The following is a 17,969-nucleotide window of genomic DNA, read 5'->3' as shown; positions in this document are numbered from 1 at the left end:
AAAATTTGGTATGCGGACTAGAACTACGCAATTACATTTATTGCATCAGATTTTAACATATTTTTAAATTTCAAAAGTAACTATGTATTAAGGTTTTTTGGCTTTTTTTTAATTGTAATCTTATTGAAAAAATCTTTAGCCTCAAGTTCACTGATAACATAAACGACCATTTCTTAAAACTACTGTTTTTTTTTCAAAATAAACAGTTATTTTATGAAAGTTTATGTTGTCGGTATTGCTGTCTTTGGCCGAATTTTTAATCATCAGTGAACTTCTTTCTGAGGAACAACTATGGCGGTTTGATATATTTTCAAACGTCAAACATATTGTTCAGAACAAAAGCTATCTATTGAAAAATCCGCCCGAAAGCTGTACGACTGCCGGTTTCAATACCCAATCTATTAGTTATTTAGCGATCATCATCATCATCCTCCTGCCCTTATCCCAATTTCATTTGGGGTCGGCGCAGCATGTTTTCTTCTTCCATACTCTTCTATCTGCCGTCATCTCACAAGTAACATTCTTTCTTACCATATCTACTTTCACACAATCCATCCATCGTTTTTTTGGTCTTCCTCTTCCACTATATCCGTCCACGTTCATACTCATCACCTTCCTCACAACATGACTCTCATTCCTCCGCATCACATGCCCATACCACGACAGCCGGTTTCCACGCAGTTTTTCTGATACCGGCGCCACTTTCAAACTTCCTCTTATATACTCATTCCTCACTCTATCTATTCGCGTAACCCCACACATACCTCTTAACATTCTCATCTCTGCCGCATGCAATTGTCTTTCATTCGTCGCTTTTGTGGACCAGCACTCTGATCCATACAAGACAGCAGGTCTGACCATACTCTTGTAAATTTTCCCCTTAATTTTAAGGGGAATACGAGGGTCACAAGTTCCCGTTACCTGCCGCCATTTCATCCATCCTGCGTTAATTCTGTGCGTAACTGTCCGATCTATTTCGCCATCGCCCTGAATAAGCGAACCGAGGTACCGGAAATCGGAGCAGACTGGAAGAAGTGCGTTATCAAGCGCTATGGCTTCAGGACTGGAGAGGCCGCCGAAATCGCAGAACATGTATTCGGTCTTGGTTCTGCTGATTTTTAAGCCAACATTCTCCAGTCTCTGTTGCCAACTCCCCAATCTGCTCTGGATCTCAGGTCCGTCTTCACTAACCAGGACGATGTCGTCGGTAAACAGCATGCACCAGGGTGCCTCCTCCTGTATGTCCGCCGTCAAGGCGTCCATAATAAGCAGGAAGAGGTAAGGACTTAAAGCCGACCCTTGGTGCAGGCCCACAGCCACACTGAACTGGTCAGTATTGCCGGCCGACGATCGGACATACGTACAGGACTGCCTGTACATCGCACGAACTAACTCCACATACTTCCCAGGCACACCTTTCTCTTTCATGGCCCACCACAACACTTCCCGAGGCACCCTATCCTATATATATATAGCGATTAGAGATTTAATTTTGATACAAGCCCAATACAACTTATGTCAAATTTCGATCTGGTAACCACGTCACGTCAATAGATACGTCATAAACCACCACATATGACACCATCAATGCGAAATTTTAAACTTCTTGTCAATTAATCTACTTCATCAATTCAACTCTATTCTACCATGGAGAACAAAAGTTTCCTTACTCCGTGGTCAGTTCAAACAAACAGTGCTATTTTCCCTTAAAAACTGACAGCTGTCAACTGCAGCAAAAACAGTCAGAACATCCGAGAAAAAGTACCCACGTCACATCAACCCTACGTCATAACAGCCCCATAATGTACATACATGACACAATACAACGTACTAACAATGTAATACACCTTGACATTTAGCGTACGCAACAGGTTTCACGCATGTCCGTTACGCGCGCGTGTGCGTCATACGAACAGCTGACTGCTGTCACGTTTGTATGATACTGGGGATTGAATAATTTACTTAGTTGAGAAAAAAGGAGGAAATTGTTAATAAATATTTGTCAAAAATTCACTAATAATATTGATGCGAAAGTAGATAGGTCCAATTCTCTGTCTGTCTGCCGCGCTTTTAAATGCTGTGTTCGTCCGCGATTATCTAAAATTTTGAAGATACGGCGGATTTTAACGCGGTTTTCAGATACTGTGGTATTTGTCATATTTAGAAGAAGATGTAAACAAATAAATAAAATAATAAATGAAGTTTACTATATATGTACATAGTCTATGTAGGTACAGGACATATTTCCTGGTCCTTGGTGGTTTCCTTGAACTACGCAACTAGAAATGCCCAAGAAATATCCAAAACAATTTTGGTTAATCTGGATTTTTTTCAGCGTTATACTGGCTCTTTATCAAGGAAGACTACTTTTTAACCGTGTACCCAAAGTAGTAAATCGCTTTGTGGGTTTTAGAAGACTTTCACAAAGCAGCCCGGAGCCTGGAAGTTGGTGATTGATACACCCGTGCATCGGAGAGCACGTAAATGTCGGTCCTGCGCCTGATCTCTCTCCGGTCGTGTCGGATTACCGTCCCATCGGGCTATGAGAGTTAAGGAATAGTGAGTGCACCTGTGTCTGCGCAAATGCTCGTGCACTATAATATGTCCTGCGTAGTTGGCTAATCTCCTTACGTGAGAACAGCCGTCGTAGCCGATAATCGGCTAGGAGGACATCATCATCATCAATAGTACTAACCTTACCTCACCGGGGCTTACATGATAAAATATTTATTTATTTATTTTTATTAATATTTATGTTAAAACCAGTATATACTACAATTTCCAAGTATAGTAAAGCAGGCGAGTGACCATGCCAGTTCACTCGACTGGCCAACTAGCCAGGTGATATGACTAGTTGTCACCTGATCGCAGGGCGGTGATTAGTGATGGGGCACTGTCGATAGACAAACATATCGATATATGTGTGTATTCTAGGAACAAATCATAAAGCTGTAGGTAGAGATCTATGCTGTAAAAGTTGACTAAAGTATTGTTAAAATCCTATAGAGAATCCTATAGAAGAGTATTTTCACTACTCTTAATTACTAGCTGTCAATGAAAGCTAGACATGTAAACGAGTCGGTATGTAATCTATAAAAAATTCAATTTGCTATAACATGACGATGTCCTAATTTTATACATATTATTATCTAACGATTGTCTGATTCATTTATGTATTGGTTGACTAAAAGGTTTTGCAAATATCAGTTAGTTTGTCTTACAATAAATAAACAAACGGAAGTCCATATTGTTGTAAATGCGCAAAACATAGGACAACATCGATATCCACCCCGCTTTTACTATATGTTATTTATCGATAACAATTACACCCCTAGGACCCATTGCCGGACCTTGCACTTTAAGAAAGTAGTCGACACCTACCTACATATCACCCACTCGAATCACTGCAGGTGACATTGTACTCCATTATTACTTTAATTATAGTTCGGCCATTCAGAGAATGCGTTCCTGACACGTCGCGATTGAACTGACGACGTAACTTTGCAATGGCGTTGCAGTTACGATAAAAATATTTTTGCTGGTTGTTTACCGTTTTAACAATTGAGGAGCATTAAAACAACATTATTATATCAATAATCAATGAATGTAGTTACGTCGTCAGTTCAATCGCGACGTGTCAGGAACGCATTCTCTGAATGGCCGAACTATAAATGCACGAATCCATAGAGTATGTAATAATATAATGTGGTTTCTGTCCATAACGTAATTGGGCAAAACTATTTTTTTTTTAATTGTCAAATACAGTCATCAAATGAGTTTTCCCGCTGTAGGTACAGCGTAGACTTTTACTGACTAAAACCCACCATGTGTCTTCTAGAGACCTTTATGAATTACAGAATTTTGGCTTTGTGCAAGTTTCTTAACACACTAAGTGACTCCGCTTCGGAATGGCCTAGAAATCGAACACAACCCCCAGATAAGACAGTATCGGTCCTATTGATCACTTAGAGACTTGACTTCACGCAGACCTTAGGGACAGACAATAAGCAAAAGGTGATATGTGGATAGACAATAGTTTTATTCGGTCTTTCTCAAATATGAGACAAGTACTCCCCTGCTGAATTCAACAAGAGCTATTTTTCTTCTGTATCACAAAGTCGGATAAAAACAACAACATTTCCCTAAAATCACTTCCAATTTCAAGGTTAATTACCTACGTAATAAATAACATATTTACGTACACGTTGACATTTAATACCATACATAGGGACAGTGACATTCACATGTATGTAGTTCAAGACATATGATATTTATGAGAACGCAATTATCTCAAAGTGCATGGTTAAACTGGCGGTCAAAAATGGACTTGGGTTACACTAGGAAGTGGTAACCGGTTTATTATGAAACTAGTGGAAAACCCGGCTTCGCTCGGGTGAAATTTGACTCATAATACACGTCTAGTTGCAAAATGTAGGTAGAAATTTCTGTAGTCATTGGGTCTCAAGGAATATTAAAGGAATAAGCAAGGCATAGATTCGTATAGCTTCGTTCGTTATGTTTAATAAATATAATAAATAAAAACTGCAAAAGTTTTTACACAAATTATTTTTATTTCAAATTAACATTCAAAATAAACTAACACAAATTAACAAAACATATAATTTTTAAAGTTTACTCTGTGTAAACCTCTTTGTTTTAAGCACTCAGTCTTTTTCTTTACTTTGACAGGTAGATAAGTACTTACTAATTTTAAAAATAAAATATGAAATTGTGGTTCTTTATCCAAATTGGCTAAATCAAGAATAATATTAGGAAGTATGTAAATTGTAATTTTACAATGAGTACTTATCCGAGAATTTGGCAAAGGTACTTATAAAAAAATATTCTCTATTATACATCAGAGGTTGATTATCACAAAATTTCTCTATATATAACATTTTTCGATAAATATTTATCACCTTTCAAGCCTTGTTCAGTGGTATTGATAATTTGAATTTTTACATCATCGAATCTTCGAACTCGAAATAATTGCCGAGGAAGTTTAAAATCAATTGCTTCATTCAAACATCTTTCCCATTCTTGATCGTCAAAAAGGAGCTTGAGCAGCTTCTCGAAATGAGTTGTAAATAATATTTTCATAAGTTCTAACATTCAACTCTTCGTTATCGACCTTAAAGGAGAAAATATATTAGATAAATATTCAAATAATAATAACTATTGTGAATGTATGTAGGTATATCCTCACATCTCTATCTGGTAATAAGTATTATTTTTCATTTTACAGCCACAGCACTCGCAATAATTGAAATTATCTGCAAAAATATATTATACAATTAATAATGTCTATTGTATAATAAGAGCCAGCCAAGTTCAAGTGGAACTTGCGCATGAAGGGGTTCATTTCATTATCGAGAAAAACGGTGAAAAAATCGTGTCTGTTTCTGTATGTGTTCATGACACCTCAACACAGGCTATGCGTGTGGTCATTTATTATTATTTGTCGAATTATAGAGAAAAAATATTGAGCCGCTTACCGAGTATAATGTTGTCGCATTCCACACATCGACTGCACATTTGCTTTTGTTTGCCATCTCTTGCAAATATTTTGCCATTACAAAAATTGCATGTCACTGGAAGTAAATAAGTACTTATTTTATTTTTAAATGCAGAAGGCTCACAATCCACACTTTAAGAAGAAAACAAAACAAAATTTACTTAAAAACACAACCTGCCTACATACCTACTAAAATACTACACACCATCTTTACGAAGAGCCCTTCGCTCCATCCACTTTCCACAATTGTGACAATGTTTACCAAATGCACGGAGATTCGGCTGTTAACAAAATGATATAGGTATCATCAAACAAAAGACTAAACGAAGACAGAGACACGACCAACGAAACATTTTATGAAATACTTACGATTTTCGGCATGATGTGTGTAATCCAAACAAAGTAAATGACAATGACATTTGAACAACTAAATGACATTTGAACTAAAACTTCGACTTTGAGGTTATGGTTATTATTCTTCTTTCTATGGTTTTTATCGCAATCGGCCAATCTTATGCTACGTTCACACGCGCGCCGCGCAACCCGGCGGGCTGCCTGGCGGGCTGCGCGGCGTGCAGCCCGTCGCGGGCAGGCGGACATTCAAGCTGTTCACACGCGCGCCGTCGTGTCAGTCAGTGCAAGAATGGCGAGCAGCGAGGATCTCGGTGTTGTTGCTGTCATAGCCTTTGGCTTAACTTATTTTTATTGGAAAAATAATCAAAATGATGAACGACGTTAACCATTCCGCCATGTTGTTATCTTCGATCGTAGCGACTTTCTTAGAACGTTTAATCGTCACGAAAGCGCAGGAGAGACTGACTGCCCGCGCGCGTGTAAACAGTCGCCGGGCGCCCGCACATTCATCCTTTGAACTTTGCCAAAAAACCGACACTCGACCGATTCGCGGCGTTCACGGGCACGGGCGCGTTCACGGGCTCGGGCGTACCGTTTACACGCTCGTGAACGTGACTGTGCCCGTTGAATGTCGATTTGAACGCGCGCGTGTGAACGTACCATTAGGTTTAAAGAAAAAACACATAACAAAAAGTATATCATAAAAAAGTGTCAAAAACAATATTTTCGCGAAACGTCAACGACTGACGAAAAGTATTTTTTGATAAGATTCACTAAACGTTGGCGATGCGTATCTAAGCAACGTTTATTAACTACCCAAGATGGCGACTGTGGTTTGCTTGTCAGTGCAATTGAAATTTAACGAAATTCTCCATAATCCGAATTTTGCGGATATATGTTGTCGACTCAAAATTAATATTTTTTTATGTTTTGTTATTCATATAAGGTTTCGATCGAGTCTACCGTACCCTTTGACGAAATTATTAATATAGATATGAAGTATAGTTTACAACGATTTTGAGTGGTTAAATCACAATATTTTATATTAAGTATTTATTCAGGCTCAATTCATCATCATCAATATATCAATATTACCATTGTTTCATCATATTTTATGTCATGTTATGTGCACATCTTTTGTTGGAGATCCTAAATAAAATAAATAAATAAATCATCTGCCTAGGCTTTTCCCAACTATGTTGGGGTCGGCTTCCAGTCTAACTGGATGCAGCTGAGTGCCAGTGTGCCACAAGGAGCGGAAGAACTAAAGACTCAATTGCAAATTACATAATCTAGTATTTTTCTTATCGAGTGAGCTGCAGGTTTAATCACCTAACGAGTCCTAGTGTCAGAGTTTTCTCAAATCCGCCTGACGGCCTCTGACGTGGAATTGTAACAACGACTGCTACTGAGTAGCATTCGGGGACGCCGGCGACAAGTGCCCTCTCACGCACGGGGGTGTACCACCGTCAACTTTCAGACTCAGGACGGTTTTGTGAAAGTTTTTTAAAATTGACAAAGTGTGTGCTAAGTATGAATGTAGATGGATGGAGAAGAAGAGGAAGACCTAAGAAAAGATGGATGGATTGCCTGAAAGATGACATGGATAGGAAGGGAGTGAGTGTCAGTATGACGAGTGACAGGGGAAAATGGAAGCGGAAGACATATTGCGCCGACCCCAAATAAAATTGGGAACAGGGCAGGAGGAAGAAGAAGATTTCAGCCTGACCCAGGAAACTAACTCAATTTCAATAAAATACATACTTACATAACTTTAAAAACGAACAATTCAAAAATTCCTCAAATAATTACAACATCAATTTTAAAATTTTCAACGCTCCGTCGCTAGTGATGCACCGATGTATCGATATACAAAGGTTATGTTGTCGTAATCGATTCGCGTCGAGATAATCGAGACCTACGTAATTGCATGGGAACTAGTCTTACAAGGCTCTTTTAATACTAAAATTACTAGATTTTGAAAGGAATAATCGGTGTTCGTATCGATTATTGTTCAAGTTGAGATGTATGAATGAAACTGTGGTGAATCAAATGATGACAAATCGTTTCAGTTACGATTATGAAATATGTATTTCTTTTTATAAATTCATATTTCAAGCTTATTTTACAATATCTTAGGCTGGTGTTTTCACCCGCATCTTCAAAGATATCATATCTTCCCAAAATAGATAATCTTCCCCGCATATGGATAGTATTTCTATCCGATATTATTATTCTGATACTTTATTACTGCTAAGTTTCATCAAATCGAATCGAAGCCGAAAATCGATCTCAGTGGCGTGCACTTGGAGAGGCCTATGTCCAGCAGTGGACTGCGATAGGCTGATGATGAAGTTTCATCAAATTGCATCCAGTAGTTTTTGAATTTATCCGCGAACAAAACAGACGGGTGAAATATAGTATCTATGTACCTAGTGATTTTGCAAAGAATGTGACATTAAATGTTTTGACATTTTGACTAGTCACTGCGACATTTTCTCATAAGTATTTAAGTAATCTAAACGTGTGATATTCCCAAAATTAAACCACAATGCAAGACTGCATAAAGGCGAAATTCCACCAGTGTGCAACACTGTGACGTACACAAATATATCTTCTGGTCTACTCGCTCTAGCAAACAGTTACAAATTGCGTGCGAACATTTCTAAAATGTCCGCGAAATTGCAACCTTTGTGCGCGAACAAATGCTTGCAGTGGACTTTTTATCAATGGCAAAAATCATCAAATGACCCCTTCCGCTGTGGGTTAACAGCGGTGAGGAAGTGTCAGACCCTTACTGACTAAAAACCGTCGTGTTCCGTCGTAGGCCTTTTATTTTCCAGGGCCGCGGTAACTCTTTCGAACAATCCCACAGCCCTGCTGGCAGTGGACTCGTGTCGACAGTCATTTGTTCGTGAACAAATGTGCGCGAATTTGGGGGAAACTTGCCATTGTTAACAAATAGGTACTTTCCAGTTGAACAAGATTGCTAAAGTTGATTATTATTTTAATTTTTACCTAGCTGAAATAGTGTTAATAGTCTCTTTGTATGTGAAGTGGGACGCAGTATTCTCATGACTTATATGTAATATGTAATCAATGATGTGCCCACATATATGTCATCATTTGGCTAGCCTTTATCTCATCATCTCCCGAGCCTTTTCCCAACTATGTTGGGGTCGGCTATCAGACTAACCGGATGCAGCTGAGTACCAGTTTTACACGGAGCAACTGCCTATCTTACCTCCTCAACCCAATACCCCTTGAACTAGCCTTCATCTTAACTAGAAGTTAATAGCTGATGCCTAAGTAACAACCACATGGTTTATCATAAAGTTAAGTTACGCTTAGTTGGTTCGTGTATGGGTAACCATCTTGTGATGACGAGTTCCACGATGTTTTGGGCGGAACGTTTTTATGAGGAGTTCCTCCGTGTTTCATAGGTGCACTTTTAATTGGTGAGCACCGGCTGTCATTTCAACATCTTTGGCAGTCGTTACGGGTAGACACAAGCTTGAAAGTCTGACAACCAGTTTTAACTAGGGGTTGCCCCGGCAACTGGTTTGAGGATGTCAGATAAGCAGTCGTTCCACGTGGCACACTGGTACTCAGCTGCATCCGATAAGACTGGAAGCCGACCCCAACACAGTGGAAGGTTAGCCATCCAAATAAAATACTTGAAAATTCTTCACACGCAGACCATAATCTATATCTATATGTCGGAGACTGTCATTAGTACGGACACTAAACGTCACACAAGCGCGCCCTCTGGTGGCGTTACCGGTGAAACAACATTTTGGCGCGCTTGGCAGAGTCGTGGCGGTCAGCGTGGCGTCCGCGGTGCTCAGTCTTGATCGAGTCTTGGTCGAGGCTTCGTCGAGTCGTCGCGTTACTGCCTTTCGTTACGTGTAGTGTACCCAGTGTTATTGCTTAGCGTTGTAGTACCTAAACTTATTGTAGTCTTGTGATTTTTGTATTATAATGGTTCTTCTAACCTAACAGAGAGACATGTGTTGCTGGGGAGTTTGTTCCGCCACTTCTTCTCCCCAGCCAAAACACATAGGAAGTGGCGAAGGGCGGGCGTTTTGGGGGCTGTCTTTTTTTCTGACTAATTTGAATAAACGTTTGAGTTTTGAGTTTGTTTGAGTTTTGAGTTTCTTTGAATTATCTCTTTGCTTGATTACCCTAACTGATGTCGGACGATAGTGCCATCCTGATGACGCCTCCGACATCAGAAGTGGGATGTAATCCGAATGCCCACAGGGTCACGTGTTCAAAATGTGAACGTGTAAAAATTGTAGTGGTGAAAATTGTAACGCCTGATACGATACTGCTATCACATTGAATCGATCTAGGTAAGCACTAGGAAGAATCCTAAGTGGTTATTCGGTGGAATGGTTATTTAGGTGTGCCTGTCAGACGCCGGATAGAGGTTGTCTTGAAGGGCAAGTCGACTATCAGACTCCGGATAGAGGATGTCTTGAGTCGCAGATATCAGACGCCGGATAAAGGTTGTCTTGAAATGGTGACTATCAGACTCCGGATAGAGGATGTCTTGAGTCGTTGTTGTCAGACGCCGGATAGAGGTTGTCTTGAAATGGTGACTATCAGACTCCGGATAGAGGATGTCTTGAGTCATCGCTATCAGACGCCGGGGAGAGGTTGTCTTGACGGAAATTGTTGAATTGAGCTTAGTTTTTGACTTTTGTTAGTAAGGTTTGCTATATGAATTTTGCTAGTGTGTATTTAACGATGTAAGTGGACTTTGAATCATCTGGATTAAAAAAAAAATGGAACGTCGATAATTTGAAATGGAGTTTGTAGTAGAAGATTTATTAAGAATTTCAGCGAAGGTACAAGTATGGTAACCACGGTTATGGTAATGGTATCGTTTTCCATTGTTACATGTCAAGCTAGTTATTGAGGGTATGCTAGAAAATTAACTGAATCTGTCTTTTTTCATGTTTCAATAATGACGGTGGTTATTGTGCAATCTGGCGACAAAATTACTGCGGAGCATCCCAGTTGCCTGCCAGGAGCCCAACGTGTCATCGTGAGGTCCGAGTGTTGGTGCTCGTGCATCTACGTGGCTTCACGTCCGCAAAAGCCTCGCTGTACTGCGCGCTATAGCGATGTGCGCATCGTCACGCACGTTGAGTGGAAACCCGGTGAGACCGATCAATTTTTGGTTTATTTTTGTGTTTATTTGTCATATGACATTTATAAACATGAGAGGTAGTTTGTCTCGCTGATTATTGTCGGTTATGAACCGCCTGGGTTCGAATGTGATAATGTTCTGACATACTGTTCACGTGACCTTCATGAATTGCATTGTTGGGAAAATCGTCAATCAGTGAAATTAGATTTATGCCATGACAGCAATATTGTCATCGTTGTTATGAAAATGTTGTGATAAAATTAACCGATTTCCGATTTCTTTTGCATGTGATAATCCCGTGAGCCTCTCCTGCTTCGAGTGAAAGGAGTCTAGTCTGCTAGTTCGTCGCTGTGGCGTCCGCGAGCGCGACGCCTGGATTCTACTGCGCGCCGGATTTCAGCATGAACATACACAAGGCACTATGCACAGAGATGTTAAGAGACGCCTGAATGATAAACATGATAACATCTAAGGTGAACCGAGCCTGGAGAACAGGACGAGGTCTACTAGTCGAGTGGTGGGCGAGGTGCGCTGCAGTTGCTGTTTGGAGCGTCATCCTCCCCCGGATTTGTCATGGAGGCCGTATGAGTTGCGACAGCATGTCATGTGTTTGACATCGCATGTCATCACACAAGGTGAAAGCATTCTATTTCATTGAAAATGTTTAAATTGACCAGACAAACTTCACGATAACCAATTAGAAAATGTTGTAACTTTGAATTATTGAGCAGGTCCCATAGTTGCCGGACAGAGGCAATGTGATATGTTGTGTGTGTTGAATTCGGGTACCGGATGGAGGTCCCGCTGGTTTTGCCGGATTGAGGCAATGAATTGTTAGACGAGGTGGAGAGTACTGCATACTAAATTTGATCAAACGATTTTTAAGTTGGTTCGAATGTTGATTTTGTAATTTAAATGCTGAGATTCTTGAGTTATGACAATGTAAATGTGAATGAGAATAAATTTTGTTGTTTTCATTTTACGATTTCATTTCCCAACGTTTGGTCAGGAAGGCCGAACAAAGGACGTCTTACTTTCCGTGAATTCTTGTTCCAGATACCTACCTCACACGAGGACGTGTGAGTTGTCAAGATGGCCGTGTCGGAGACTGTCATTAGTACGGACACTAAACGTCACACAAGCGCGCCCTCTGGTGGCGTTACCGGTGAAACAACATTTTGGCGCGCTTGGCAGAGTCGTGGCGGTCAGCGTGGCGTCCGCGGTGCTCAGTCTTGATCGAGTCTTGGTCGAGGCTTCGTCGAGTCGTCGCGTTACTGCCTTTCGTTACGTGTAGTGTACCCAGTGTTATTGCTTAGCGTTGTAGTACCTAAACTTATTGTAGTCTTGTGATTTTTGTATTATAATGGTTCTTCTAACCTAACAGAGAGACATGTGTTGCTGGGGAGTTTGTTCCGCCACTTCTTCTCCCCAGCCAAAACACATAGGAAGTGGCGAAGGGCGGGCGTTTTGGGGGCTGTCTTTTTTTCTGACTAATTTGAATAAACGTTTGAGTTTTGAGTTTGTTTGAGTTTTGAGTTTCTTTGAATTATCTCTTTGCTTGATTACCCTAACTGATGTCGGACGATAGTGCCATCCTGATGACGCCTCCGACATATACATATAATAAATCTGTAAAAAAACTGTGTCTGTACATTGAATATATTAAAAAAAATAATAATTGGGTGGGGTTTAGAAACAGTAATGGAGCACAAATCCAAAAAAAAAATTCTGTCTGTATGTCTGTATGTCTGTATGTCTGTATGTCTGTTTGTTTGTACACGCTAATCTTCCGAACTACTGAACGGATTTCAATGATTTTTTCTTTGTTGTATCAGTATTAAGCCTGGTCAACATATAGGCTATAATTTATCTTCGAAACTTGAAGACCTGATGCAGAACACCAACAGACCAACAAAACTATAAGAGATACAAAAATGGTGCCATGGCAAAAATTGTTTCGTGTGATGAGCATTTTCAGTTGAGATAATAAATTTTAAGATCTGGAACACCTGATGTGGAACCCCAAGAGCCCAGCTTCTCTGTACCATATACAGGTATGACGTTTTAGCAAAAGTTGTTCAATTTGATAAGCACTTTCTATTGACTTATATAAATTGAAGATCTAAAACACCTGATGTGGAACTCCAGGGGCCCAGCTAGACTATAGCATATAGAGGTATGACGTTTTAGCAAAAGTTGTTCAATCTGATAAGCACTCTCTAAAACACCTGATGTGGAACTCCAGGAGCCCAGCTAGACTATAGCATATGAAGATATGACGTTTTAGCAAAAGTGGTTCAATCTGATAAGCACTCTCTATTGACGTACATATAAACATCGAAGATCTGGAACACCTGATGTGGAACTTCAAGAGCAATACTACACTTGAAATGTATAGAAATTAATTTTATGAAATAGGTATGGTGAATCAAAAAAAGTAATTAGTCCGTCTTTAAGATAACCCTAAAATAATGGACACGTATTTTTTTTCTCTCTCTCACAAACAAATAATAACGAAGATACAACATTATTATATCTCATTATTATTTTGTATGTCTCTTCCAGACCTCGGGACTACAGAGTTCCGAATTTTTGGGAGGCAAACGTGGGGCCGAAGCCAACACGCTGAAGCCCTTTTGAGACAACTTTAATGAAATGGTGACACAAATGACAAAACCGACGATTATCCCTTTAAACACTATAAAAATGAACCCAAGGACAATCCCCGGTGGACGTCGTTAAAAAAAAAAGACAATCCCCGGTTCTGTGCTAAACTATTGCTAACTATGGAGGAAAACTACTTGGGCTATTGTGATGGGATATTAGTGGATGACAATGTATTAGGTACATGTAAAAATGGCAGGTGGAGACTCGCCACCTCACTTACTGGGCCCCCGGGAACCAGTCACTGAATAGCAACAAGAGGGCAACAGGGACATGAGCGGCTGAAGGGTGAGGATACCTCGGCGGACTTTAAACGCAGATTACGCGCTCCCTGTGCTTACCATGAGGCACCTACCCTCCGAGCAGGGCTACTAATCCTGCTCTAGCGACTCTACTCTGGACGGCCAAGCCAAGCCAGAGGCGTGAGACCTACCCCCGTCATAGTTCACTCCGACCGGCCGGAGATGAGGGACAGTACACTCTCCCTGGAGAACTCAGTATATATAGCCCCGCGGGGTCGCTACTCCCCGTCATCAGCCTCAGATGTCCTGCGGTGCCTATATCTCATTATTATTGTCGTTATTATCTCAAGAGCCTTTGTCCCAATTATGTTAGGGTCGACTTCCAGTCACGATGCAACTGAGTACCAGTGTTTACAAGGAGCGACTGCCTATCTGACCTCCACAAACCGGTTACCCGCTCAACCCAACACCCCTTGGTAAGACTTACTGGCTTCTGACTACCCATAACGACTGCCAAGAATGTTCAATGACAGTCGGAACCTACAGTTTAACATCCCCTCCAAATAACGGTCATTGGCATCCAAAATATACGTAGAAAGTACATACGAACTTAGAAAAGTTGCATTGGCAGGCACTTGGCAGACCTGGAATCAAAGACGCACGCTCATACTTGAGAGATTGGTTCTCTACCCACTAAACCACCACAACTTTGTCATCTATTTAATGTTTTTTTACGCGGACTAATTAGAATCACTACTTTTATCCCTATGGTCACGTCTATTGCGGTTCAGTTCTCAGCGTTTTGTTTAGTCTGCTGTGCTTTTCCCGTTAAAGTAAGTACAAAAATTAAATACATGGAACGTTTCTAATGGTTATGCGTATTCCGTTGTTTTCAAGTCAACGGGCCCTTAAAATTCAATATCAAACTATTCAGATCTTTGATTTTGCTGACCCCGTAGTCGCTGGCATAACGGACAGGATCCGCGTACGAAGTCGCGGGCAGAAGCTAGTTTCAAATATATACTAAAATGAAGATAAGAGATTCTTATCTTCATTTTAGTATATACTTATGTCGCTAATACGGTATGCGGTTGAGAAATAAGACAGTTATTTGAATAATGTTTAAAAAGACTGTACAGTTTCGCGCTAATTAACTTTGTAATTCTGAAGTCAGTCGCGAATCTACTGTGGTAGGTATTTTGCTAGTATGATTTTGATTATTGTGAAGTCAATAATAGTTAACTTCGGACAAGCAAAGCTTGTCTACAATATCTGAACAAAAAAATATGTAAGAAGTCAAATCGTTCCTTTAGAAATGCAAAGTTGATTAGTGCGAACTGTATTTTAAGCCAATTTTTTTTTTGTTTACGCAATAGGACAAAATATTTTTACAGTTTTATAAACGCAGTTATGGGTAAGACTGCCCTGACCATCTTTCACCAGTCTGTTTAAATAAAAATAAAAATACAATAAATAAAAATAATAAAATTTTCACAAATGACGGATTGCAGTTGCCGCTATAACAATAAACACTGAAATCTAAAATAAAAATAAATTATTGCACTAGGTACTTTCAAATACAAAAATAGAACTAAATAGGCACCTATTATAATAAGAGTACCTACTGAATAAAAAGACGGTAGTTTCGTCACAGTTCTAGAGCGACTAGACGAGAAGTAGTTAATAAGGAGCGCTTGCGCACCGTTGTCTTGCATCACTCGAACTTGCACTTGATTTGAACGTGGTGTAGGGTTGCCACGGTTGAAAAAAATTGTTATTTTGGGGAGTTTGTTATAATGTTTCTTCTTCTCAGCAAAAACATATGGGAAATGATGAAGAATTTTGAGCATTTGACCTTCAGAAACTGCTGATTTTCAGCCTACTTTGAATAAATGACTTTTATCTTTATTTCATAGCTAGAGTTTGACTGATTTAACGCGCTTATCTCAGAAACTGGTGTGTTTGGAAAGAACTTCAGTGTTAGATAACTCATTTACCTAGGAAGACTACTTATGGCTACATCGGCTACTTGAAATTAAATCCCGGTGCGCGAAGTAGTTCCCATAGGACGCAGGTGAAACAAAAATGTTAAAAAACTGTTTCCAAAACTATTACGGTGGTTCACTGGTAATAATTCAGATGAATTTTGAAATGAATATAGAATAAATGGACACCCTAAAGTCGGTTACACTTGCCGGTTGTCGGTTACGCTGATGGAAGTAGTTTCCTCGACACCTGTGTGAAACCGCGGGAAACCACTTAGCTTAGCCTTAGTGATAAAACATATATAGGTAATTTGAGTACAAAACATCAAATTATCCACGTGATCTTTACTTGCAGAATGGTGAGAATACCAAATACCGGTTAAGGGGGCGAAGTCGGTCAAAAACGTGACCCGATGATGTGGTCCTACACGGTTAAGTTAAATCTTGTTTGTCGTAGGACCAGACAATGGGATATTTTGTAATGCTAACCTTAACAGTTATGTAGTGTGGATGACCCGTTGTTAAAAAACCTGTTTAATTTAAGAGAAATTGCGAAAGACTTAATTTGTAAAGCTATCAAGTTTACCATGCTTTGTCAAGGAGGATTCGCGATTGCAAATATCAGAGTTCAGGTGTCCTCAAGATTCTTCGATATACCTAGTCATCCTTTTTCCAACTTATTGGGGTTGGCTCCCCGTCTAACCACTTGCGACTGAGTATTAGTGAGTCACATGGAGTGACTGCCTCTCTGAACTTCTCAATCCAGTTACCAGGGCCAACCGATACTCCTTAGTAAAACTCCTTGCCAATCTTTCAGGCTTCTGATAACTGTCAAAGATGTTTAAATGACAGCTAGGACCTAAAAAGTCAGTATTCAGTTGACATAAAAATAAGGTCAGACCGTTTTTAGGGCAGTTGACAATACGGTCAGACATTACAAAAAAATGCTATTTTGCTTTGAATATTGACAGATGTAAACTGAACGAAAAATTCGGTACCTCTATAAGTCTCTATAAGTAAGGTGGTAAAAAAACTATGAAGGAACTTAGTCATTCTTTTACACAAGTAAATATTATTTTATATCCGTGACAACCCTTTACATACAGACTACTGCCTTCTATGACGCAACAAACAACCCACTTGGTGAGTTCTGAATGTTTCTGATAGCCTTTTATATCGTCATTGTCTTTGTGAGCACGCATTTAATATCTTTATATGGCAATGAGAACTGTTTCTTTGCAATGTAGTTATTTTTTCGAAAGATATGTAGAGATTGAGCGTGACTAAGTATAAAGTATGATATGGTAGTCTGAAAATTCTTGGCAAAAAACATTTGAAATATTCTCATATGCAAAAATGTTTGGTGTCCATCAAAATATTCAGTATCATTGGGTCCATTCTTCTAGTTTAGTTTGGACTACTGTCTATTAGGTCTTGGATTTTTTTTCAAGAGAATTTTATTTTTAAATTAAGGGTAATGCATATATTTATTTACATGACCTAAAAATAAACTTATTGGATTCGATTCCCAGATCGGGACAAAATCGCTTTGGAAGTTATGAGAAACTTTCGTCGAAGTTCTCCCTAAATGTGGGTAAAAGCTAATGTTCTATAGGTGGTTAACAAATGTCATATATTGATGATATTCGAAGATAATTTGCGATAGCCAAGGCATTTCGAACAGTAATTTAGTTTTAAAAGTTCGATCCGATTAGATCGACGTAATGGTGGGTAGTCATAGAAAAGATAAGATCAAACTTCGATTTGCTGCCTAGAATAAAATCTATAATTAGCTGACTTTAAAATAAAGGCAAGGTTAGACATAGGCGTAATTTTAGGTGCAAATTATCATGTCGGGGGCTGCGGGATTGTTCGCGCGAGTTACCGCGGCCCTGGTACATAAAGGGCTTAAGAAGGAACATGGTGGGTTTTAGTCAGTAAGAGTCTGACACTCCCTCATGCTGCACCTACAGCGGGAGGGGTCGTCAGATGATTTCCCACCCCAAAAAAGGAGCTATTGTCGTTTTGATATGGATGGTCACCCCATCCAC

General features: G+C 39.7%; 2 protein-coding genes across 10 annotated transcripts in view; both read right to left on the bottom strand.

Moving 5' to 3' along the window:
* Nucleotides 1-17,969, bottom strand: part of LOC124643497 (WD repeat-containing protein 7) — a 130,718-nt gene that overhangs the window by 15,252 nt on the left and 97,497 nt on the right. The window lies entirely within an intron of this gene.
* Nucleotides 4,552-6,154, bottom strand: LOC124643500. Of its 2 annotated transcripts, none has more exons than XM_047182503.1 (5): nt 5,885-6,154; nt 5,702-5,796; nt 5,496-5,591; nt 5,207-5,273; nt 4,552-5,131 (listed from the first exon to the last, which is right to left on the bottom strand). In XM_047182503.1, the coding sequence occupies exons 1-5, from the start codon at nt 5,932-5,934 to the stop codon at nt 5,113-5,115; spliced, it is 327 nt and encodes a 108-aa protein (XP_047038459.1). In that variant the 5' UTR covers nt 5,935-6,154; the 3' UTR covers nt 4,552-5,112. The 2 variants fall into 2 exon arrangements, with proteins under 2 accessions (XP_047038459.1, XP_047038458.1); XM_047182502.1 differs by having other exon boundaries at nt 5,721-5,796; nt 5,885-6,148.

The sequence above is a fragment of the Helicoverpa zea genome, chromosome 27 (genome assembly GCF_022581195.2).
Source record: "Helicoverpa zea isolate HzStark_Cry1AcR chromosome 27, ilHelZeax1.1, whole genome shotgun sequence".
NCBI lineage: Eukaryota > Metazoa > Arthropoda > Insecta > Lepidoptera > Noctuidae > Helicoverpa > Helicoverpa zea.
Note: the sequence above shows the minus strand (reverse complement) of the source record. Positions and strands in the feature narration are given on the sequence as shown.